General features: G+C 35.7%; 8 protein-coding genes across 10 annotated transcripts; 4 read left to right on the plus strand and 4 right to left on the minus strand.

Annotated features, from left to right (window-relative positions):
• The first annotated feature begins 1,721 nt into the window (after nt 1–1,721).
• Nucleotides 1,722–2,564, plus strand: LOC18994493. Its single transcript, XM_024152903.1, has one exon. The coding sequence runs from the start codon at nt 1,873–1,875 to the stop codon at nt 2,383–2,385; it is 513 nt and encodes a 170-aa protein (XP_024008671.1). The 5' UTR covers nt 1,722–1,872; the 3' UTR covers nt 2,386–2,564.
• Nucleotides 2,565–5,970: 3,406 nt separating this feature from the next.
• On the plus strand, nt 5,971–7,260 carry LOC18994494 (ananain). The gene is given in 4 exon segments (XM_024152332.1): nt 5,971–6,105; nt 6,572–6,715; nt 6,821–6,984; nt 7,059–7,260. Coding segments are annotated over 4 exon segments (645 nt in total).
• A 435-nt stretch (nt 7,261–7,695) lies between these two features.
• Nucleotides 7,696–9,237, minus strand: LOC18994495. Its single transcript, XM_006418148.2, has 3 exons — nt 8,727–9,237; nt 8,216–8,606; nt 7,696–7,895 (listed from the first exon to the last, which is right to left on the minus strand). Exons 1-3 carry the CDS (start codon nt 9,192–9,194, stop codon nt 7,882–7,884), a joined length of 873 nt encoding a protein of 290 aa, XP_006418211.1. The 5' UTR covers nt 9,195–9,237; the 3' UTR covers nt 7,696–7,881.
• Nucleotides 9,238–13,870: 4,633 nt separating this feature from the next.
• LOC18994496 (CASP-like protein 1C2) lies at nt 13,871–14,628 on the minus strand. The gene is made up of 3 exons (XM_006418149.1): nt 14,474–14,628; nt 14,265–14,367; nt 13,871–14,104 (listed from the first exon to the last, which is right to left on the minus strand). The coding sequence occupies exons 1-3, from the start codon at nt 14,626–14,628 to the stop codon at nt 13,871–13,873; spliced, it is 492 nt and encodes a 163-aa protein (XP_006418212.1).
• LOC18994497 lies at nt 14,185–17,539 on the minus strand. 2 transcript variants are annotated; one of them, XM_024152633.1, is made up of 9 exons: nt 17,234–17,539; nt 16,666–16,806; nt 16,483–16,575; nt 16,279–16,405; nt 16,041–16,147; nt 15,831–15,911; nt 15,656–15,738; nt 15,306–15,553; nt 14,185–14,367 (listed from the first exon to the last, which is right to left on the minus strand). In XM_024152633.1, the coding sequence occupies exons 1-8, from the start codon at nt 17,537–17,539 to the stop codon at nt 15,334–15,336; spliced, it is 1,158 nt and encodes a 385-aa protein (XP_024008401.1). In that variant the 3' UTR covers nt 14,185–14,367; nt 15,306–15,333. The 2 variants fall into 2 exon arrangements, with proteins under 2 accessions (XP_024008401.1, XP_006418213.1); XM_006418150.2 differs by lacking the exon at nt 14,185–14,367 and having other exon boundaries at nt 15,003–15,553.
• Nucleotides 17,540–17,832: 293 nt separating this feature from the next.
• Nucleotides 17,833–19,436, plus strand: LOC18994498 (thioredoxin M-type, chloroplastic). The gene is made up of 2 exons (XM_024152992.1): nt 17,833–18,194; nt 18,954–19,436. Exons 1-2 carry the CDS (start codon nt 17,969–17,971, stop codon nt 19,265–19,267), a joined length of 540 nt encoding a protein of 179 aa, XP_024008760.1. The 5' UTR covers nt 17,833–17,968; the 3' UTR covers nt 19,268–19,436.
• Nucleotides 19,437–20,015: 579 nt separating this feature from the next.
• Nucleotides 20,016–21,030, plus strand: LOC18994499 (putative ribosomal-protein-alanine acetyltransferase). The gene is made up of 2 exons (XM_006418153.2): nt 20,016–20,301; nt 20,682–21,030. Exons 1-2 carry the CDS (start codon nt 20,058–20,060, stop codon nt 20,912–20,914), a joined length of 477 nt encoding a protein of 158 aa, XP_006418216.1. The 5' UTR covers nt 20,016–20,057; the 3' UTR covers nt 20,915–21,030.
• A 122-nt stretch (nt 21,031–21,152) lies between these two features.
• On the minus strand, nt 21,153–23,006 carry LOC18994500 (protochlorophyllide reductase C, chloroplastic). 2 transcript variants are annotated; one of them, XM_006418154.2, is made up of 5 exons: nt 22,859–23,006; nt 22,657–22,755; nt 22,029–22,560; nt 21,589–21,944; nt 21,153–21,501 (listed from the first exon to the last, which is right to left on the minus strand). In XM_006418154.2, the coding sequence occupies exons 1-5, from the start codon at nt 22,910–22,912 to the stop codon at nt 21,346–21,348; spliced, it is 1,197 nt and encodes a 398-aa protein (XP_006418217.1). In that variant the 5' UTR covers nt 22,913–23,006; the 3' UTR covers nt 21,153–21,345. The 2 variants fall into 2 exon arrangements, with proteins under 2 accessions (XP_006418217.1, XP_006418218.1); XM_006418155.2 differs by having other exon boundaries at nt 22,029–22,566.
• Nucleotides 23,007–23,238: the final 232 nt, after the last annotated feature.

Raw genomic sequence — 23,238 nt, forward strand, 5'->3', positions numbered from 1 at the left:
ATTATAAATACTCAATGATTAGCTGTTTATTTTCTTTAAGTAGGTTACTTTTACAACTAATGTTATTAATTTTATTATTATTACTTTTTCTTTTGCTAACTGTGCATTAATATTATGTATGGTGATTTATTTTGTTGTCTCTTCATATTCCACTGCTTAATTATGAAATCACAATCTATCGAATATTTTGTGAAAAAATTAAACTTAGAGCCAAAACAACTAAGTAACTCAAAACAAAATTTTAGAGCCAAAACCATTACGTTACTCAAAAACAAAAGTTTAGAATGATCCATTGCTCTTCTATATATATTGACTTAGATTATTAACATCAGTTAGTTAAACTTATTTATGGCTTTTCATAGCTTTGATTTAAATTTACCAGCTGAAAGTAATGAAACAGAATTTTTTATTGATTTGAATGAAAGTCCATCAAGAGAGTTTATTTCATTGGATAATTCAGGTATTTTTTTGTTTCATAGGAGAGATTATTTTATTCTAATGTTTATGTTATTCTTTTTCTACTTCTAGTGATTTGAAATATATCCAATGACTTGAAATATACTTTTGTATATGTTTACATCTTATTTACATACATTACTAAGAAAACAAGAAAAAGTACATAGAAAAACAAAGAAAAAAGATAAACAAACCAACAGAAATTTAGAAAATTAGACTAAATTAATAAGATTTGGGCAGTAAATCTTCAACATCTCCATTACAGTTTCATCAATCTCTTTGTTGGGTTCAAGCTCTTCTTCTTCATTACATGGCTTGTTTAAATCCAATTCCTGGTTGGTGTATGATTTGATCATGTAAACATCTCTTGAGTAGCCACCTTCATGTTTCTCTTTTATTTTTCTTTCCATGCTTTCTTCTTGCTTCATTTTTGTTTTTTTTTTAAAAAGAAAATTAAGAAAAAACAGAAAAGATACGGTAAACCAAAAAACTAATGGAGTATTGGTTTATAATGGAAGGTAGTTTCTAGTTTTTACTAGGCTTTTCATCTCCTCTCTTTAATTAATGCTTACAAGTAAAAGGAGTAACAAGTTTTGTAAAGCAATTGATCATTCATTCAACTTAAAGAAGAAATCTGCATTAATTAAATGTAAGAAATCAAATATTATGAAACAAGAAAAAAAACCTAAAAATTCAACTATAATGAAACATGAAACAGAGGGAGTATATGATTATTGATTCTCAGCTTATATGACAAGTGTAGATAAATAAGAGAATCTCATTTGACGGCTAAACGCAATGACAAGTGGACAACTAGCCAGATCAATAAACGTCAAGAAGTTTCATATTCCCTTGTTTGTTTGTTCCTAACTTCCTCCTATGCGACTAAACGCATATTGAAAAAGAAAGACAAATCGTATTTGTTTGTTTGTTCCTAACTTTCTCCTATTCGACTTAACCAACAGAATCTACTTAATTACGCCTTCAACACACTTATGGAATGATAAATTAATTATAAAAATGGTATAAACTAGAAGTTATTTGTATATTTAAATTTGGGACAGTAATGGAAATTAGATACTAAATGCTCTCTCAGCTCACGCAGTTTTCATGTATATGGTTCATTTGTTTCCAATTTTCATGTCTGGTTTATCGGGGAAAAAAAATAAATAAATAAATAAACGATATTTTAAGCGCGTGTTATCCACTACAAGCCTCAAAACCGACTAGTGTGCAACACTCGCTTCGAAATGAGAGTGGGACTCACGTGGACTGTAATCTGTTTCCCCCAAATCTGAAGACTTTCTTTCCTCTTTTTCTCTTTTGCTTCGGACAAATCCCAAATCACGGAGATTTCAATTTCCGACCCAATACAAAAAAAAATCCCTCTTCGAGAAATCTCAATCAGATATCCAAATGGTCGATCCGGCAGATTCTCCGAGAACATCGAATTCATCTTCGTTATCTCCTCCAAGATCGTACCTCATCTTTATGCGAATCATGAGCAAGAGACGGACATGGGTCTGCCTCTTTGTCGCTGTCTACGCCATTCTCTTGTCTTCCTCATGGAACTTTCTGAGATCTGTTCTTAGCTGGTACAAGCTCCAGTACACGTCATCGCAGTCACCGTCTCGAATCCCGGCGGTTTACGCGTCTGTGGTGTTAGGAGCTGTTTTCGGAGCGATGTCGATGGTTGCGGCGGCGGCGGTTGCTGTCCCGGCGGTTATGGTAATCTGGATTGCGGTGGTTGTGTTGCTTGCGTTTTTTGGGAAATCGAGGAGAGATTTGGTAGTTGAAGCTCGTAAGATCACAAGAGAAGTGTTTGGATTTGTGTTCAAGGTTCTTTTGAAAGAAGGCAATGCTGTTGCTGCGATTTGTGCTGTTTTGGGTTATTTTGTTCTTATTAGAAAGGACTTTGATTCGATTTAGGGTTTTTTTTGGTTTTGGGAATTTTTTTTTTCGGATTAGGGGTGTTTTTTTTATTCCTGGAAATCTGACGATTATATGAAGAAACTTTGGTCTTTTGCTTCTTGTGTTAACCTCTTGCTAATGTAGCCATGTATATGTACATTTTTAAATGATCAGATAACGGAGATGTTCATGAATCATTATCGATATTCTGTTCCTGAAATGAAATCTTGTCAAATTGTTAAATTTAAAACTTTCGATGTAATTGTTTGCTATCAATTGTTACTTGCTAGGCTCATGGTTAAACCGTACTCGTCGTACCCAACAAACGAAATCAAGAGGAGAAAGAAAATTAAATTTAATTCGATTTGTGTTTATTTATGTTGGATCAACCGTAACAGATATCCAAACCGAACCAACAAATTATACTTGCAACAAAGATGAAAAAAACATTCAACAACTACGCATTTATATCAAGTTTTGTAAACTACATTTTTAGCTATATCATAATTCATATCTATACATTTTACTAACTACTATATTTTAGTTGTATAACGTAAAGCCGTAAAGGAGATGGACTTGAAGTCCAATACATTATCATTTATGACGATAGTCTTTAAACTCAAGTCTTATATCTCCGTGCTCGTTGCCCATAATTATCTTGTCTATGGAGGCAAAAGAAGGTATTGTTTGAAGCTTTCTGAGCACAATCTTGCTGTTTTATTTGTCCGCACATAGTACTAAAAATGGAGACGTATTTATAGAAGCTTATGGTGCAAAACTTAAACCAGACCAGACCATACCGACATCGTAAAAACATATTTATTCCGTTAGGATACATGAAGTATGAAGCTCATTAAGGGCCCATAAAGTGGTCTTGTCATATAACAAATCCAACTGTCTCAAAATTCGTTTTATATTTTCTTTATAACCCTCGAACCTTTATCCATAATCTTTTATGATGTCTGGGAATCAGCCGTTCGAGATCGTGTTTAAGTAGTGATATCACCATGTTCAAAATGTATGATAAAATTAGCAAACATCCATATGGACTCTCGGAACCTTTTTTTTTTTTTTTGTTAAAGAGGACTCTCAGAACCATAAGACCACCAAGTTGGGATGGGGACATTAAAACTCCACCTATTGATGCAAACTGGAAGTCAATTTGAAAGATGGTTGTCAACTGGTTTAGTTTAACAACACTATAAACTATCGTGGGCTACCGAAAACTATACCATAAAATCTGATTAATATACTGTATGTTGGTTCGTGGCCCATTATTTCTTAGGTAAAGTTTTAGATCTCTTTGTGGGCCCTTTTGTAATTATGATGGGCTACATTTGATCTTTTTAAATTTATTACTGCAAAATCTTTTTATAAGAGGGGAAAAAAAGTCTCCCACAGGAATGTTCCTATAACAATGGAAATTTGTTTCCCAAAGGCAATACATTACAAGCATATTATGGCGAGTGCAACCACGCGCTCGAAACATGTGAATATTCCAATGTACGAGGCTAATGTAATCACGCGCTGAAACTAGGGTTTTGGCTCCTTTGGGATTTGTAAAGAAATGGAATTGTCTAAAAATAATAATAATAAGAAAACATAAAAAAGAAGCGAGTGGCTAATGTTAGGGCACGTAGTGCAAGCGGTTTGACTGATCAGTTTTCAAACCGAGAGTGGCAGTAAAAGCAAAACTCTAGTTATAAAGTAGTGATCCATTTTTTTTTCCTGACTATTACTCTTTCTATTTCATATGTTTGAGGTTATATAAACTTATTACGAACGGAATTAAATTATTGCCTAAACGTTAGGATTTGGAAAAGTTTGTTTTTCGAACATAAGAAATTTTGATATACGTTTAATTAGCTGATTGGTTGTTGTACTACACAAACTGTGCGGTATATATATTTGAGACTGGACTTGACCACACAAAAAAATATATTGGAACTGGTTTATTTATCAACATTTTGCAGAACATGTGTCTCTTTTTGCAATATCGTCCCTTTGACAAAACTTTCTACTTTTTCCCCATCCCTTCATTGGGATATTCACCTCAGCCATGTTTTCTATCCATTTCAGGTTCGTACGGTTCTTACTTCGCTCACTAATTTTTTGTCTCTCTCTCCAAATATATATATATATATATATATATATTAGAGACATTTATGTTCCTTATGCTTTTACACCGGTTTTAGATATACTTTCTCTTGATTAAGTGTTATTTTTTATATGTTTCGTACCAGAACAAATAAATGTTATTTGTTTCTTACACAGACAAGAAAAAGAAACGGTACACCAAAAACCTATTGCCAACTGAGCAAAAGAGATTCGTTTTCCCAAAAAAATGTTGCCTTTATACATATTCTCGTTATTAATTTAATATATTTTAAGGTGTCTTCTTCAATTTTCAAATTAAAACTGTGAGTTAAAATCACATTAATATATACTTATTTCTTGTTAGCTAATTTAAGTTTAAAGCTCGACAAGACAAAACTCTGTGGCTTTTACCATGTAATGAAATTTACAAGTGTTTTACCCAAAAAAAAAAACTACTAATGTTGTCTGATTGTCTCTTATTATGATATATACATGTATACATAAAATAAGATAGAAGCGACAAAAAAATATGATTATCACGTATGCAGTCCAGTTTCTTCTGTTTTTGTATTTATTTATTAATGTTTTACTTTTGTCACCCGTAGGTTTCACAAAAATGGAAAGACATGCATATATATGAACCTGTATTCTTTTTTATAAAGCATACATTTCTATATTTGCATTCATTTATTTATATGAATTTCGCGACCACAATTAATGTCCCATTTGTACATTACAAAATAATTAGCATATATATACGATAAAATTTCAAATCTTGCTACAAAAGTCGTGTCAGGAAACTAAGTGGTGTATGAAAATTATTATAACCCGTTAAACAACTATATCATTTGATTTTAAAATGATTAAAAGATTTAACACAAAAAAAACTAGTATAAGAATATTTTTCTTAAAAGTTATTTTAAAATCTGCCATTCATTCTAGAGATCCATATTCGTTTCGATCACTAAAATGCACTAAAATGGATTAATTTTGACGTCTGGTGAAAAATATTGTATTACCCTTATCATCTTTGTATGAATTTGGTTCCACTACGTTGTTCGACAAAACAAGTTACAGGGCACAACATAGTATACATAACGCAGGAGATGATTTGCAGCCTAGGTTATCATTACTAGGGCCCACCAAAAAAATTGCATTTGCTTTTCTCATAATCCCAATGTATTTGTAAAGAAAGCTTCACTCTTTATCGTCTACCTCTTCCTCTACTTATTTCTCTCCCTTATGATTTCATTGATTTCTCATCTCTCTGACTAAGAGCATGTACATTAGAGGGCTTTATTGAGAGTTGCTTAAGATTATTATAATATTTTTTTATAAGAATTTTCTAAGGATCAGCTCTTAAAACCCTTCTACAAGGGTTAGTCCTTATATTTTAAGCTTCTTTTTTATTATTTTAACCAAAAATATTCATTAGCAACCCAAGTAAAAAACATGAAGGACTTTCAATGTACATAGTCTAAGATTTCTTTTTTTTCCTTACAGCAAATGGGAAAAGCTGATCCCTCATTAGGTGGTAAGCTTAAGAAATCAAAAATACCTAATAAGCTTAAAAAGGAAGCTAAGGATGTTCGGACCAAAGGACCCATTGATCCTCCGGTGGCTCAAATGGATGAGAAAGGGGTTGGATCTATAATATTGTTTTATATATAACTTAGATGGCATACATGTCTTTACGACCTTTTATAGATAAATTATGATTCTTAGTTTTCTTAGCTGGAATTTTTTTTCGTTGGTTTTCTGAAGTTATCTGTTTGTAACTTTGTATATTTTCTCTTGATATATTCTTCTTTTGGGAATTTGGAGATGGTTCGACACTGTCCAAAGATTGGAGGTTAATTCCATGGATAGTTTGTGAAGTCATCAAACAGTATGGCGGTAAAAGATATATATTTTAAGCCTATCTTTACATTAAAAGAGAGAGATTTATACATAATAACTTGCCATCTTGGGTATCACTGTAATTCTAATAATTTTTAATTATTGTGCAGAAACATGTTGGGCAATAGTGTTAGCTCGTCTTCTCCAATCAGCCTACAACCTCAGTCAAAATGGTAAAGAGCAAAATTGCAAAACGTTTTCACATCAGGATTTAGTCCAACACTTGAAATCCACCGAGACAAAGAAAACTGGGAAGAAATCATCATCGTTGGTTCTTAGCAATATTTAAGATGCTCTGAAGCACATGAAATCAGAAGGACTGCTCAAGGTTAAATCGTCAGGAAAAACTACGGTACGGTATTGTTGAATTAAACTTTATGTTCTCGCATTTGTTCAATTTTTAAATTTTTTTTTTTTGCGACATATTGGTTCAATATGGAAAAGTTTTGTTTGTTAGCCGGGAAGCGACATTGGGAATAAGGAAAAGTGGGAGTTTACAGCAATGCGAAATGTTAGTGTCGACTTCGTTAGGAGCAAGGTTGATGCATCGCCTGTTGGGATAGCTTTTGAGCTCGGTCCCGAATTCTATGGCATTAAAAAGGTTAATTAGTAGATGATTTAATTACATAACATATATAACAATAGCATGACCAAACACTAATTTTCTTTTTCTACAAAATTAAGGGTATCTACACCGTAGGGAGCACGGTGGAAGGAGAAGAAGGTGAACTAGACAGGCATATGATGATCATTGTGGGTTATGGCTACACAACAGAAGGAAAGCTATTCTTTGTGGTTCAAAATAGCTGGGGAAAAGATAATTGGGGCGTGGAGGGTTTTGGACGAATCATCATAGATGATAAGTCGAGTTTTGTGCTTATTTATCCGAGCTATTAGTTTGATCGGGATCATCATCATGATTTGGCAACAAAAACTTGCACATTATAGATTTTTGGGATGCAGTTATTGGAGTATATTTTAGATTGTCTGAGCTTTTTCATCAGTCATTGCTTTCGTTGTGTTACAACTTGTGTTGATATCTAGGTGATTGCAAGTGTTTACTTTTTTGTTGCACAAGTCTAACTCTTATTGTATGATCTTCAGAATGAACCAAACTTTTATCTTATCGTTAATTTGATGGCGAAGAGCATCAATCTTGGAGCTGTCTTCTACTTATTAATTAAATATTGGTAGATTTCCAAAATAAACCCTTTTAAAATACATTATACTTGGGCAAGTAAGTAACGATTACTAACCAGAACCATTCCTATCCAGTCATAAATCTTTCTTCTTTTTTTTTTTTGTTTGCTACCAGCAACGAAATGGCAGAAATATCAAAAGAAACTAGATAAAATTTATTAATAATACACGGGACACCTAAGTGCCAACAAGTAGATTGAAGGTCTTACAGATTAAAAGCTTACATAAACATAAGTTCAATTGTCATAAATAAGACTTGTATGATAGGATGTGAACTGGCTTTCTAACTCGGTTTCTTGAATCCTGGCAGCAGCAAGCTCAGTAGCGTCGCTCTGCAATGAGAAGAGAGAAACACATACACATTATTGGCAATTGGAACAGGAAAGAAAAGAAAAGAAAATCCAATGTTTCATCTACAGAATGGCTCACTCATCAATACATATTATTAGCTAGTAGCTGGATTCAACTATCTTGTTCAATCACACATATTATTATTAGCTCTCGTCTACTTGTGTGATATACAACATTTAAATAAAAAGAGCCTAATAGAAATGGGCAAACAATTCATGGAAACGCAAAATCAAATCCAAGAATTAAGGCTGAGGTATGAAGAGAAAGAAAAAACTGAGAAAATATAAAGAATATCACAGACCTTGGGGTTTCTCGAGAGGATTGAATAAGTATCTTTCTGGAAGAGGTTTCATAGGAGGAGAAGGTCTGCAGAGGATGGGATGAGCATGATTCTGCCACACTTTCCACTGAGTCTTTGCTTGATACTCGATGAGATCCCCATGAGGAGACTCCCTAGCCATGAAGGTTATGTAGGATTTGACTCCAATGATCCATTTCACCACGACCCTCACGATATGGTCACACGTGACATTGGTTCCATTCTGTTGGTTGTATTTATCAAGAGCCAGCTTCACCATGTTATCCATGTACTCGCGTGCGTCGATGTTGGGCAGAAACGGAGCATCGAAATTGAAAGGACGGAATCCTTGAAAAGGTCGTCTAGGAACGATTTCTCTATCCACCTTAAAACCCTAAACCACCAAAGGGGAGAAAACAAAAAAAAAACAAAAAAAAAATCTTATCTTTAGGCAAAAGGAAAAGGCTGAGAATTTGGAAGAACAAAGAGAGAGCATAATTATATATATAAATACCCGGCTGTTGTAAACATGGCGCAAGTATCGATTCCATTCAAAATCATCGTCGTCATCCTCAGTATCGGGTTCATACTCTGTATCATCGAAGCTATCAACTCCCCATGCTTGGTCACTCTCGCAGCTGTCTTCCTCCTTCATCTCATCCTCGTCTTCGCTTGAACCAGAATCCGCAGGCATCTCTGCCTTGCGTTTGTACCCACTCCGACATTCCTCCGTAGATTCCTCCATGGATTCCGTCGATTTTGTCGTCTCCAGATCGGTGCTTTCCATGGATTTTTTCGTCTCCAGATCGGTGCTTTCCATGGATTCCGTCGATTTCGTCGTCTCCAAATCGGTGCTTTCCATGGATTCCGTCGATTTCGTCGTCTCCAAATCGGTGCTTTCCATGGATTCCGTCGATTTCCTCGTCTCCAGATCGTTGCTTTCTCCTTCCGTCGAATCGACGTCTCGCGATTCAGGAGCCATGATTTCCTTTAGAAGACCTTTTTTGTTTTTTTCTTATGTTTTCTGGGTCGAAAACCCCTTGAATCCCTTTACGACAGCTTTTAAAACAAATATCCTTGATGCTATAATATACAGCCCTACAAAACATTACTATTTACGCTAGTGCCATCTTATTTACCTCGCTCGACTTTTCCTTTATCGTTTAATTGATTATATTTTTTAATATCGTTTATTACTCTGTTTTATAAATACAAGAAAATTAAAATATATATTTTGTTTTGGATTGGAGGTAATAAGTTGTGGAGTATTTTACACGCCAACGTTTTAAAGTACACAGACACCCAAAAGAAGCGGTAATGAAAATGATGAGTCTGGGTCATGTCTACTGGATATTGGATAATTCTTTAGGTTAACACATGTATTCAGTTTCTCGTTTTTTCCTTTTTAAGAGTTTTAGTAATTGTTTCCAATTAACAGCTGTTGATTTGACTGTGTCTATTGTGTTAATTAGTTGATTAAAAAAAAAAATCGAAAAAACCATGTTGCGCTTTTTCTTATGACAATGGTGTAAATTCACAATTTCATTTAATTTCAAACTCTACTCTCGTTCAAATCCTAAACCTCAACCTAGACACTTATACACTCGTACTATTATGTAGCGATTGTTTATATTATTGTTATTTATAATACAAAATGTCTATATATATATTTATTTATTTATTTAAAAAACAGATGTATCATATTACATTATGTTGTGCTTTGAATACTGATGTCCTACACGTCGATAGAAAAATTTTACTCTTTTCGATTCGACAAATTATGTTGATCGACAAACAGAAGTATCATAATCCCATTCTTGATCGCTCCCGCAGCTGTCCTTATCCTCGATTTCCTCCTCCTCTTCGTCTTCTTCGTCTTCTTCTTCTTCCTCGTCATCTTCTTCCTCTTCGTCATCCTCCTCATCCTCGTCTTCGTTTTCTTCCTCGTCTACGTCTTCGTTCGCCGTCTCAGAAATCACGGACTTTTCCAGATTCAAAGAACCGCACTCATTCGATAACTCCATGAGTTTACTCGTCTCTGGCTTGGTGTTTGCTCCTTCAACCGAATCGACCTCACCGGATTTGGTAGCCATTTTTAATTTTTCAAGTAAACCCTAACGTTGGAGAAGACGATTAAGAATATCTTCAGCACCTTAAGAATATTTACAATACTACCCTCGTATCTATTTTTCTTAATATGAAATAGTTGTCTTTTTTTGTTAACATATATTTTGTTTTAGATCGGAGTATTTTACACGCCAACGTCTTTATTTCTTTATGGTACAATACACACATTCAGAGACAAAACAAAAGCTATCTGTAATGAAACATCATGAGACCTAGCCCTAACCGTGAACTCTAGGCGCCTCTATACTCGTACTATTTACATAAATGCCGTTATTTTTATATTATTATGATTTTTTTCTTATACAGAGTGCCATTAAGAAGCTCGGTAAAGTAGTATATCGTATCATCGAATCAAAAAGTTTGTGCTCTGAATACTGTCCTACACGTTAGACAAACTTTTTTATAATATTCTATTTTTTAATATATAAACTAGTATATTTGCTGGAAAACAAATAAAATCACCAAACAATTTGTTCTTTCAAACTGATCTTTGCGAGTAGGTGGCTGCACAGAAACGATGACTGACAACATTTTATTTATTTATTTATTTGAAACAAACAGTTAAAAGAAATGTAAACTTTTAACCTGATTTTTAAATTCTTTTTCTTTTGTTCAGTCTAAGGCTGATAGGAAGTTTGGAACTGAACTGCGACCTTTTCACCAGAACGGTGGGAATTCAACCGTTTGGAGGTTACCAATCAATCTAATGTTGTCTCTTTTGAAATGTTGTGTTAACCTCTTGCTAATGTAGCCATGTAGTATATGTACATTTTTTTAATGATCAGATAGCGGAGATGTTCACGAATCCTTATCGATATTCTGTTCTTGAAATGAAATCTTGTCAAATTGTTAAATTTAAAACTTTTGATGTAATCTTTGCTATCAATTGTTACTTGCTAGGTTCATGGTTAAACCGTACTCGTCGTATCGTACCCAACAAACGAAATCAGGACGACAGAGAAAAATAAATTTAATTCGAATTCAGTTTTTTATTTGTTGGATTAACCGAACCAACAATACTTAACAAAGATGAACAAAACATTCAAAAATTCATGCCTATATCAAGTTTTGGATACTAGATATGATTTGATAAGTTTAACCAGTAGTTCATATGATTTCTTTTGATATATGTCCTCACTGTTTTTTTTTTAATGATGAATTTATTACTAATTTTCAGAATATATTAACTCATGAAAAATTGTAAACACACTTGAACTATCCTGATTGCTAGTGGACTCCTTGAATTATTTTCTCATCTTTTTTTGCCAAGATTTTCTCATCTTTTTTTTGTTTGCCAAGATTTTCTCATCTTATGCAGTATATTTGACGAATTTCTAGCCAATTTTGTTCCTTGTACAAAATAGCAAGTGTCAGATCCTTAAATAAATAATGAAATGAAACTCTAAGCCCATAACTCAAAAATCCAAATTTTTTGGGCCTACGAATCATTTAGGCCCATACCATACAAATTTCTAGCTAAAATGAAAAATAAATAAATATTAGTCCTTGACAGAAGACCAATAAAATATTTGCCGGACATTCCGTTGGTACTCGATTTTATATAATGTACTGTAGATTAATTCCGACAAAAAAAAGTACTATAGATTCATTAAACATTAAATACAGACAAATTCCAGAGGGAACACATAAATTAGGACAACGCCGTGCTTCAAAACAAAACAATTTTGCTCCTTCTACGACGTCATCAAATGAAGAGACTTATCCTTAAAAAAAAAACAATTTGAGTCAAAGCAAGTTAATCCAACTGATACAAATTAGTAAGCAAAAAGTTCCAGCCTAATCAGTTTTTTTTTTACACCATAAATTGTGTGTTACTTTATATATTTCTTGAAAATGTTTACTTATAAAAAAATTTCAGAACATGTCTTTTGTATTTTTTCCAACCTTCACTCTAAATGTTTTTTTTTCTGTCCCCTCTAAATGTTTAATTTTGTTTTTTCTAATGTTTAATTTTGTTTTTCCTCAAAAATCGTCCTATTATTTTTTTCTGTAAGTCTAAAAAAAAGAAGACTTTAAGACTTTTTAAAATATTTTAAACTATGGAGCCCAATTTTTTTACTAAACAATGCCAAAGTCGTTTTTCTTTCTTCATTTTACCAAATTTTAAAGTAATGGCAAAAAATTAATAAGAAAATATGGGGCCAATTTTTTTTTTTTCTATAGCCTAATACAAAATATACAGACACACAAAGAAACAAAAACTCCGTATTTTCTTTATTTGTAATCCTAGAAAGAAACAGTTTCGAGTCTGAAGATCTTCAAGACTTCAACGAACAAGAGGAAGAAAGTTTTTTGCTTTTATTGCTCATTCTTGGGTTTACATACTCACTTTTTTTTCTTTCATTTAAGAGTGTTTACTTTATACACCATCTAGAAGATGTGAGGTTGAAGTGTTTAGGGTTTTTAATTTTCGGATGAAAACCAAACCTAAAGGGATTTTTCAGTTTTCATTTCCCTATCCAAGATTTACACCAAAAACAAATTTAGAGTTTGTTTTTGTTTTTACTGCTCATTTTTGGGTTTACACATTCACTTTTATTTTTATTTTTTTCATTTAAGAGTGTTTACTTTATGTACCATCTAAAATCTCAGTCAATATGGTAAAAGACAAAACTATAAAACATTTTCACACCATAATTTAGTCCTTGAAACTGGATACATCCTATGTTGTGCAGAAATAGAGCATAACAATGTTGCGCATCTTTACCAATTTATGTGATTAATATTGGAGTAATATTTTTCATCCTTTATTTCATTGTAATCTCTTTATCAAATGAGTCATAGTAATTGGATTTGTATATCCTCTAAGCTTAAACACTTTAATCATTGTTTTGTTTTTTATTTTTACTTTTTATTTTTAAAGTTGTCAAATAGTCTCACAACCAATCTATAAACTTTGAACCTAAGCACCTCTACGGTCGTAATATCTACATACATGCCATCATTTATTTTATTTTACTACAACTAGACGATACACATATAGATAATATTACTACAACTATATTAATATCGGATAAATCCTAGAATACACTTTGACAATTTCGATTTTACTACAATTAGACGACACACATACAAATAATATATTTGATCGGGTGGGAAAGATATGTATTTTCCCTTTCCCAACATGTAGCTTTCCCTTTTTTACATACCAAGATCAAACCGGATATGTCGAATTTGAGTCTGATATTTTGATATTTGAATACGCATAAAATAGAATTTGTTTTATTATTCTGTATATATATATATATATTTATATACTTTATTCCACTGACATCCCAATGATTTTTTATTTTTTATTTTTTAAATAAATTATAAGAAATGAAAACCAAAAATAAAATAAACCAAATCCAAAAGCAACCAATAATAAACGAATCTGATCCAGAAAATCCAAGAAATTTTGAAAAAGAATCAAAACTACAAAACTATATATATATATATGTTTATATATGTTAAAAAAATATATATATGTTTATACGAGAGCATTCGATTTTGGAATTTATATTATTTGATTCAAGATTTTCGAAGAAGAAATGGGTCCACAACGGAGTGGATAGAGAAGATGAGCAAGAAGACGTAGAGAACCAACGCAACTAAACCGGCTATTAAAGCTCCGGTTATCTGATCGCAGAATCTCGGCACTTGACCGCAAATTGGCAACCATCCTGCGTTTGCGTTTCCTCTCTTCCCTACTTGGGCTACCGCCACCGCCGCTGATAAGCTTGACGTCAACAACATCGTCACCATCTTCACGGTTGATTTCACATTTACCAAATATAAGTAATCAATGAGAACATTAGACATAAACAATGCATATATTTCCAGGTCCGTATATTATCAGCAGTTGTTCTTGTTTTTTCCAGCATTTGCTAAGAAAATAAATAATCATAGTAGTATAATTAATTACCAAGTCCAAGACAACTACGAACTTCCACAGCAAACTCTCTTTTGGAAGAAACAAAACGAGAAAGCTATAGACGGTCACGATCGCGTTTGCGATCACGAAGTACCTGCCATAACACACACATCAGTGAATAACATATCATTACGAGAACGATGCTGATAAATATAATATACGGACCTAATTATAATAGCAAAAAGAACACTAAAACATACTTAAACGCTGCCAAATCACTATACTTAGCCACTAGGGAGAGGACAAAGAAGGAAGATCTTTCACGGCTGGTGATCATTGCGATAACCGCTCCTAATGCGGCGCAGAATGCTGCGAATCGCAGTACCAATCCGCCCAATCTCTGTGTCAACTTCATCACCAATTTAGTGTTTTTTTTTTGGGGGGGGGGGGGGGGGGGGGAGATCTCTAGAGAGTTAAGTCTGAAATTTCACTATGGAGCGGACAATGTTAGAAAACAAAAGTCACGATATATAAACCAAAGTAAAATGGATATGGTATTGAAGTGTTGGTTGGGTTGGTTGCGTCTTTTTCAACTGTCTCCACCGGTCATGCAAGATTTTATTTTTTGTTTGAGAATATTAATCTTTTTATGAACACATGTGGACATTTTTAAAGCGAACATTCTTCGTTAGTGTAGATTAATCGTATTTCGAAATTGATAGCTTAGAAAACTCAAATTTCATATTTTTTTTTTAAAGAATAATTCTTCATTTGATGACATCAAAATACAGCAAAATGTTTGTTTTGAAATTTGAAGTGAGGTGTTGTCCTAACTTATGTGGGTTTTGGCTGTAACCACTCTTACACTTAAGTTTGTAGTCTAAAACTTGCGAGGCTACATTATATAAAATTCCAATTACAGAAACCGGTTCAAAAGGTTAGGGAACAAAACTTTCTGTGTTTGCGTCAACCATCAGAACTCCCTTGACCCTAGGCATGATGATCTTTGTATCTGATGTAATTAAAATCTCACCAAGAAATCTATCTCTCTGCTTCATGATCCATCAACGATTCGATAGTTTTAAAGAGTACCTATTATGTGTCCCGACTGGTTGTGTTGTTAGCGAATGCTGATGGTGTTTCTCACTTTTCGAGTTATGGACCTGCCCATTCTTAAGCGCCGTCCGGTTAGTGAGTCCAGTAGTATGACCAAAGCTTCGTCGATTGCGTCCGCTTGTTTGTCTAACCCGTAGCTGCTAAACTGTGGGAGAAGGCTCAGCTCAGATAGGAGTCCAATTGCTGCAGCTGCCGTGCAAGTCCGGTCCCATGATGGTTGTGGCCTGTAGTGTCAAAGATCAAATGTAAAAGGAGATCACTTGATCGCACAGAGACTTTTTTGGACCTGGAACATGAGTAATACAGAGATTTGAGAATATTGTTACCGGAGTTTGTGCATTGCTGATGCACCTGTTGCAAGAGATATGCAAGGAAGATCTTCGTCTCCCCATACTGACTTTGCATGATCCTAAGTATAAGCATCTTTTGTGTTAATCAAGTCATTTAGAAAAAGGACAAAATGAAATCCATGTGAGATATGGTCAACTGCAAAGCCTATACCTTCAGACGCTTGAGCATTGCAGCTGAATTGTTCCAGGTGCCATCAAGCAAAATGAAATGCAATGTTTTATCCTCATCTGACTGGGAAATAGAAAGTGCAACTATCAAAGACATTTCATTCTAAATCTTTGTACAACCTAATCTAAGAACTTTAATGTTTAACATAAGCATAAAACAGAAAAACTATAGCCATAATGTTGCAATCATTACCATGGATGATCCAGGATTCTTTGAAGTTGAATTCGCAAAAGCGTTTTCAACCGACAACGTGAGTTCCGAGTTCTGGTTGGGATAGAGGCAACAGACTTGGCTTTTTCCTGAGCATCCATTAGAACAAAAAGGCAAGGCTTTTTAGCAAAACCAATAGAAATTTCGAGTGACTTCATTTTAAGAGATTAAATAAATGCATCTGAACTTGCAGGGATCTAAGACAAGGCGAATCAAACACCTGCACGCTCAAATTCATTCCACATGATCTCTTCGTCTTCAGCTATTCCAAAGATGCAGAGTGTTGCGGATTGGGGGCCAAATATTTGCCACAATAACTTCCCTGTGTTGTTCTGGCGTAGAAAATCCTGTCAACCAGCTAAACAGCATGTCAATACATAGGAATCAAATTGAAAAGGCCGAGACTGGCGGGTGCAATACTAACCCTAGGATGCATATACAGCCAAAAACGTATCCTTTTCCATAGACCACATGGCTTGACATTCGAACACATGCAATCCTCCATAGCAAGCCAACACTGCAAATAACGAAGATTGGTATTAACTCAGGAAATTGAGTTCTTAGTCATGGAATCACTACGCAACTCAGCGATTCAATAATGAAGTACCTTCTGGCATAAATAACCCCTGCTCCCAAGCAGCCGACAAGCAATTTGTCGAGCAGCGAAAAAGCGGAACTTTTTCTCTGGGTCATCTAATGCTTCATATGTAGCCCTATGTTTCTTATCTTCATAATCACCAAAAGTTCCCTGTGATAGTTCCATAGAAGTAGGAAGTATTATGGCCTCAATCATAGAATGAGGGAGAAACCACATGTACTTTCACAAGAAGAGTCATCTATACTCATAGAGCTTGACAAGGACCACAGAAAAAAAAAGGACAGCAAAAGACGAGAAAATACAATTTAAGGCGAGCGAAAACGAATTTCAGGAGCAATAGCCTTTGTAAATGTATCCTCACAATTCACATTTTTAGGATTTACGAGCAGTCATTATAGATGCTTAACTTGCTATTATGAACACAAAATTACCGAATCAGAAACTCTCATTTCTCAAAATTAGTGACGAACCCCAGAAAATTTGGGGACCAAGCTATAAGCACAAAACAATTCAAAGCATAAACGATTCCAAGGAAACAAGCAACTGAGGTTTCATCATCATTATCATCGCTATTTACCTGTAACTTGCCACCATTTCCTCCGAACTCTATCTGTGCATCCAATTTACACTCGAGAACCTTCAAATCATCCACAATCTGTTTGACCGCGGATGGAAATGGAGACACCGGTCCCCATCTCCGCCACTCCTCTACCGTGATGATGCCGTCGTCACATCCGCCGGATTCTCTCGACCGAGATTGCGAGTTCACGGAAGTCATAACCAATCTCCGGCCAATAGCTTCGAGTTTACGGCGGCGGATACTGCACTGAAGCAGTAGAGATGGAGAGAAATTGAGTGCGGAGGCTCCGGCGAAATAACGCATCGTATTCACTCTAGGTGTAATATTTTAATTTTTTAAAAAACGGGTAATATAAATGGACTTCAATCAAAGTAAGGCCCATTTGAGAATTTGAGTCCTTGTTTGTTTTGCAAGTGAAATGAGTCATTTGAAACGACATGTAATTTGCCCAAAAAAACCAAACGAAAGGAGTTGTGGTTTAACAAAACTAAGGCCCAATGGGCTTAGAGCTTTATTTATTTATTTTGAGATGCATATAATAAGGCCCATATACAATACTATTAGCTCTTAATCGTAATTTGATCAAAATCAGTCGTCTTCACCTTCGATCTCCCATTTTCGATATCCTTAAAGATATTTTCGCCTTTTATCTTCCTCTTAATTTTTCTGGATATCATTACATCTGGGACTCAGGAATCGAATCTATCGTGTGTTACTTGGTTTCTCTCTACAATGGCTGCTTTCACGTGTACTTGTCGTCCGCCGATTTCTCTCCGGTCAGAGATGAGGATCGCATCCTCAACGACCGTTTCACTCTCTACTCGACAGATGTTCTCTGTGTTACCGGAATCGGGAGGATTGAGGACTCGCGTCTCTTTATCCTCGGTCTCGAAGAATTCTAAGGTTTCTCGATTACGACGAGGCGTCATCTGTGAAGCTCAGGAAACTGCTACAGGGAGTATGTTTCTAGTCCCTGTTACATCTCTCTCTCTGCTGGATAATTCGTTTGATTTCGGGAAATATTTTGGCTTGATTTGTGTCTGATAATAGGTTTCTTTTAGTTTCTATGAACTAGGTTCGTGTTGAAGATTGTGTAAATTCTCAATTGTGGATTTCGTAGAAAAAGGTGAAATATATTTTCTGGAATTGAGTATATGCTGGAAGTGATGAGAAAGCTTTACAATTTGTATGAAATTGCAGAAAGTTTGCAAATTTGTACCTATATTGGAATTTTCCAAGTACCTAGAAAAACTGAGATGTTTGTTTGTTGGATAGCACACGCAAGATTCAAAAAGTGTGGGTTGGATTGTTTGGTTAACAAGAGAGCAAAAGCCATTTCATGCTTAAAGGGTAGATAAAAAAAAACAGAATTTTAGGGAAAGGAATTAAGTATCGCTGGTGATAAAAGTAGATATACCGGTAGAATTTAGATTTCTGTTATTCAGTAGGCTTTTCTAAGATCTTAAACACACAGAGCGTTTTCCTTTAGGTTCAAATCACAATACTTTTTTTTTGCGTTCCTTTCAAATCACAATAAATCCACTTGTGTGCTCGTTATGATGAATTTTATTCTCGTGCTTAAACGAGTCGTCTATCTCTCTCTCCCTCTGCATTGACTTGTGAAGCATTGTGTATACATTGTTTCGTTATGCCCTTCATTCGTAATTCTATACCCATAATGACCATTAACGTTGGTCTTGCTATTGCATCCTTGCAGTTCCAGTGGTGAACGATTCAACATGGGAGTCTCTAGTTCTCAAGGCTGACGAGCCTGTTCTTGTGGACTTTTGGGCACCATGGTGTGGACCCTGCAAAATGATTGATCCCATTGTGAATGAACTAGCACAGGAGTACACAGGGAAGATCAAGTTCTACAAACTAAACACAGATGATTCTCCTGCAACCCCGAGCCAGTACGGTGTTAGAAGCATCCCAACCATCATGATCTTCGTTAAGGGCGAGAAGAAGGATACAATCATCGGCGCAGTGCCTAAACTCACATTAGCAACGAAGATCGACAAATTCTTGTAATCAAGTAGTTGTCACTATTAAAAGGGGTCTCTCTTTTCTTCTCTATATGTATTTGGACTTCAGTTATCTACTCCTACTTATCCCTGTTCATATAGACCTGTATGATAATAATATGATGTCTTCGTTTTCAGACAGCTGAGTTTATTTTGACGACATTTTATATGGGAATCATATTGATATGCACGGTTTGAGACAGGGAACTAAATACAGTGAGAGAATTTTGAGACTGATCTCGAACTCATAGGCATTAACCAGCGCAAAGAACAATGGTTCAATCTACATCTCTTGCTTGCTCTGATGGTTCATTGTTAAACTGAGTGTAATCCGAAATCAGACATATATTTCAGCCATTTCATTTCTCGGATTTCCAATCCAAGCTGACATATTCTTCATATTGTTTAGGTTTTCAGATGCATTCACTTTGCTGATATAGAATATGTTTAGGCTTTTGCACAAGTTGTGTTTTATCCTTTTTCCGTGGAATACCTATTTTCACAAAAGGCTTTTTAGATTCAGTGTTCCTTGTAATGTATATTCTAAGGAAGGGTTGCTAAGTAATAAATATTTTTAATAAATCTTTGATGTGTTCCTATGCATTCAGATTCTTGTTTGAGTTTGCTCTTTCTGGAGACTAAATTGTCACAAAACTGAAACATGTGGGGCCATTCCACAATAACGAATACTTTCAAAAAGTCGCCGCCCTTACAAAAATATCATCATTAAAGACGGTACCTTCTTCCGTCCACCCTAAACGCGAGAATCACATCCACAAAAATTGGATCTTTCTACAATGGAGAAAGGAGTTGTGGTAGAACTAATTAGAGGGTCGAATAATTGGGCCAAAGTGGTGGAAGAGATCGTGAAGCTGGAGAAGAAAACGTTCCCTAAACACGAATCTCTCGCTCAAACTTTCGACGAAGAGCTACGCAAGAGAAACGCCGGTTTGCTCTACGTCGATGCCGACGGAGAAATTGTGGGATATGCCATGTATTCTTGGCCATCTTCGCTTTCCGCTTCCATCACTAAGCTCGCAGGTATTGACAGATGTCTACCAAGTGTTCGATGATATTACTCACTGACAAAATGCTCCTTGTGAAATTACAAAGCTTAGGGAGATAAAGCTCATTAAGAAGAAGTGGAATTAGTTTCCAAAGATCTACTTGAATCTACTTTAATCCGCTTGATGAACTAACAGAGAGAATATATTTTTAGTAAAGGATCAATCTTCCGGGTTAATTCGAGAGCTTTCGATAGAAATTCTGGCAAGCTTTACATTTTCTTGGTTTTATTTTGGATGATTAGAAAGAAGTCCATAACATATATGGGAATGCTTCTTACCAGACAAGTTCAGAAGTAAAACATAAGTAAGAGTATATCTCAAGTGTACTTACTTCTGTTGTTTTGGGTTATGCAGTGAAGGAGAATCGCAGGAGACAAGGCCATGGAGAAGCACTGTTGAGAGCTGCTATCGAAAAATGCAGAAGCAGAAAGGTGCAACGGGTTTCACTTCATGTCGACCACACGAGAATCGCTGCGGTGAATCTGTACAAAAAACATGGGTTCCAAGTAGACTGTCTGGTGAAAAGCTACTACTCAGCGGATAGAGATGCTTACAGAATGTACCTAGATTTTGCTGATTCCATTTAGCCAACAACATTCATTTGGGGGTTATAAATGTTTTCCACATCTTTGATGGTGAAGTAATTGCCTTGTACACACACACTCATTGATTACCCTCTATATATAATATATATATTTACCGAGTGTTTGATGGTTTCCTATACAAGGTGGAATCTTGGGACGACCAACAAATTTTTCTTTGTAATTCACATGATATGATTAGTGCCTTAAAGAACTGCAATCGCTTAAACGAAACTGGGCGAAGAAATCGAAAAGTAGGACGCTTTGACCTCTAAAATTAAGGAGCAGTTTTCCAATTTTCAGACTAAGATTGTAAGTGTCCGCAGATTCAAACGACTATTTACCGCTCTGCTAAACTTGACTCCAATAATATAGTGTGATCGTTTATTACGGTACATGTCACAAAAAGACTGTAATCTAAGGGAATGCATTTTGCATCACGCCAAACCAACAAGCTTCTCGCTAACCTCCCACAGTTTCTTTGCCTTCTCTGCATCACTTGCTTCTTTAGACAGCTGATTCTCAAACGAAGACGAGTTATTGTTCCAGCTCCAGTACACCCCTGACTTCCCAAGACTCGGATCGCTCACAACCTAGGCAAAAATCAACAGTCTCGGTATCAATCAAGAACCTGTTTTACAGATTTACTTAGTAAGCTCAGACACGATTTGCAAACTGACCTGTGCTAGTCTTTTCCCAGCTTCCTCTTCAGATACATAACCTTTGGTGATATACTTTTGAAAAGGCGGAAACAGAAGCCTAAACAGGGGTATGTGTTCTCTGAACAACCCTGTTGTAGCTATGCAACCAGGGTAGAGAGAAGCAAACGTGACACCGGTTTCCTCGTGGTAACGTCTGTGAAGCTCCTGCATTGTCAGCATGTTGCACACTTTGCTGTCTTTGTAAGCCTTGGCTCCATCGAACTCTCCTCCATCTATCATCGAACTGTTTTGCCCGTTCAATCCCGATGCCAAGCCTCTTAGGTCGCCAAGGTTTGCCTTTGGCGGCACATTCCCAGCCAAAGTATTTGTGTTCCCTACAAGGACACAGAAAAGGAACATTCATTGTCTGAACCGAGGAACCAATTTGGTAGGAATGGAATTTACTGTATATTGTTTACCTGTTATGGATCCTACGATGATCATACGTTTTGATGGATAATCCGATTGTTTCAGGTCATCAAGAAGCAACCTTGAAAGTAGAAAGTGACCGAGATGGTTGGTCCCAACGCTTAGCTCAAACCCTTCAGCTGTAAAGGAAGGTTCTTTAGCAGTTGGTTGGTAAACCGCGGCATTGCAGACAAGAACATCGAGCGGCCGTTCTGTTCTTCTGAAACTATCAACGAACTGCTTCACGCTTTCGAGCGAAGCAAGATCAAGATGCATCACTGTGTAATCCTCCTTAGACATTCCTACGGATCTCGCTGCCTTCTCGGCCTTGAGAAAGTTCCTACAAGCCATGACCACATGCCATTTCCCTGTGTCTGCTAAAGCCTTAGCCGTGGCTAGACCTAAACCAGACGAAGCTCCGGTGATCACTGCGGTGCCTTTTCTCTGGGTCTTCTTTTTCTCTGGCGAGGCCTCGTTCGCCGGCGGCGTTGCTGTGACGGTCTGTGCACGAATACCAGTGGAAAACCGCGGGTTTTGTCTTCTCTGCTCCTACAACGGAACAGAGTAAAACTCAGGACATTTCTCAATATATTTCTGGGTTTTTTAAGAATTGAACATCGGTAGGGTGATTGATTTTACCTTAATGGTTAACAGTGTGGAGATGTTATCAGCTCTAAGATGGTTGTAAAATGAAAAACCAGTTAAAGTCGTCTCCTTCAGAGAAGCACTAATTTTACCCTGCAAAATTACGAATGGCATTTAGGAAACATTTCTCCAGATTATCGAAAATTATAAGACTAAACTATCATTTACAAGATATATTGGTAATTCGAAAACTTACCTCTTTTTGGATTGAAATGGTAGAAGGAAGAGAGCAGGCAGCGTGGAGAGCCATTGTTGTACGGAACCGAAGATGCTAGAGCTCAGTGTCTTCGACGTTGTTCGATTTGAGTGGGAGACAAAAGATAAGGTACTATTGGGTTACTGACACGTGTTCTCCAGCCTAAAGCTTTCCCTCTCAACCAATCAGATCACTAGTTTCGGATTCTTTCTTCTGAGTGTCTCTGATATCTATCCGTCATTTGTTAGGCCTTGAGTTGGGCCTTTAACATAAATCAATTTATTGTTTAACTAACTGAACTGATCGCCGTTGACAGCTGAAGTGTAAAGGATCTGGACGGTCCAAATGTGCCAAGAATCATTTGGTGGAAGAGAGAAGAA

The sequence above is a fragment of the Eutrema salsugineum genome, unplaced genomic scaffold (genome assembly GCF_000478725.1).
Source record: "Eutrema salsugineum unplaced genomic scaffold, Eutsalg1_0 scaffold_5, whole genome shotgun sequence".
Taxonomy (NCBI): Eukaryota; Viridiplantae; Streptophyta; class Magnoliopsida; order Brassicales; family Brassicaceae; genus Eutrema; species Eutrema salsugineum.

What these genes read in the sequence shown, in the direction of transcription:
- LOC18994500 (XM_006418155.2), bottom strand. Translation starts at nt 22,912, where the DNA reads ATGGCTCTCCACGCTGCCTGCTCTCTTCCTTCTACCATTTCAATCCAA. An exon ending in CATCGTAGGATCCATAACAG is followed by an intron (nt 21,945 to 22,028) that starts GTAAACAATATA and finishes GTGTCCTTGTAG; the next exon opens with GGAACACAAATACTTTGGCT. An exon ending in CTGGGAAAAGACTAGCACAG is followed by an intron (nt 21,502 to 21,588) that starts GTCAGTTTGCAA and finishes ATTTTTGCCTAG; the next exon opens with GTTGTGAGCGATCCGAGTCT.
- LOC18994499 (XM_006418153.2), top strand. Translation starts at nt 20,058, where the DNA reads ATGGAGAAAGGAGTTGTGGTAGAACTAATTAGAGGGTCGAATAATTGG. An exon ending in TTCCATCACTAAGCTCGCAG is followed by an intron (nt 20,302 to 20,681) that starts GTATTGACAGAT and finishes TGGGTTATGCAG; the next exon opens with TGAAGGAGAATCGCAGGAGA.
- LOC18994496 (XM_006418149.1), bottom strand. Translation starts at nt 14,628, where the DNA reads ATGAAGTTGACACAGAGATTGGGCGGATTGGTACTGCGATTCGCAGCA. An exon ending in AGTGATTTGGCAGCGTTTAA is followed by an intron (nt 14,368 to 14,473) that starts GTATGTTTTAGT and finishes GTGTTATGGCAG; the next exon opens with GTACTTCGTGATCGCAAACG. An exon ending in TCGTAGTTGTCTTGGACTTG is followed by an intron (nt 14,105 to 14,264) that starts GTAATTAATTAT and finishes TCAACCGTGAAG; the next exon opens with ATGGTGACGATGTTGTTGAC.
- LOC18994495 (XM_006418148.2), bottom strand. Translation starts at nt 9,194, where the DNA reads ATGGCTCCTGAATCGCGAGACGTCGATTCGACGGAAGGAGAAAGCAAC. An exon ending in GCCATGTTTACAACAGCCGG is followed by an intron (nt 8,607 to 8,726) that starts GTATTTATATAT and finishes TTGGTGGTTTAG; the next exon opens with GGTTTTAAGGTGGATAGAGA.
- LOC18994497 (XM_024152633.1), bottom strand. Translation starts at nt 17,539, where the DNA reads ATGCGTTATTTCGCCGGAGCCTCCGCACTCAATTTCTCTCCATCTCTA. An exon ending in GGCTGTATATGCATCCTAGG is followed by an intron (nt 16,406 to 16,482) that starts GTTAGTATTGCA and finishes GCTGGTTGACAG; the next exon opens with GATTTTCTACGCCAGAACAA. An exon ending in AGAATCCTGGATCATCCATG is followed by an intron (nt 15,912 to 16,040) that starts GTAATGATTGCA and finishes TCTATTTCCCAG; the next exon opens with TCAGATGAGGATAAAACATT.
- LOC18994498 (XM_024152992.1), top strand. Translation starts at nt 17,969, where the DNA reads ATGGCTGCTTTCACGTGTACTTGTCGTCCGCCGATTTCTCTCCGGTCA. An exon ending in TCAGGAAACTGCTACAGGGA is followed by an intron (nt 18,195 to 18,953) that starts GTATGTTTCTAG and finishes GCATCCTTGCAG; the next exon opens with TTCCAGTGGTGAACGATTCA.
- LOC18994493 (XM_024152903.1), top strand. Translation starts at nt 1,873, where the DNA reads ATGGTCGATCCGGCAGATTCTCCGAGAACATCGAATTCATCTTCGTTA.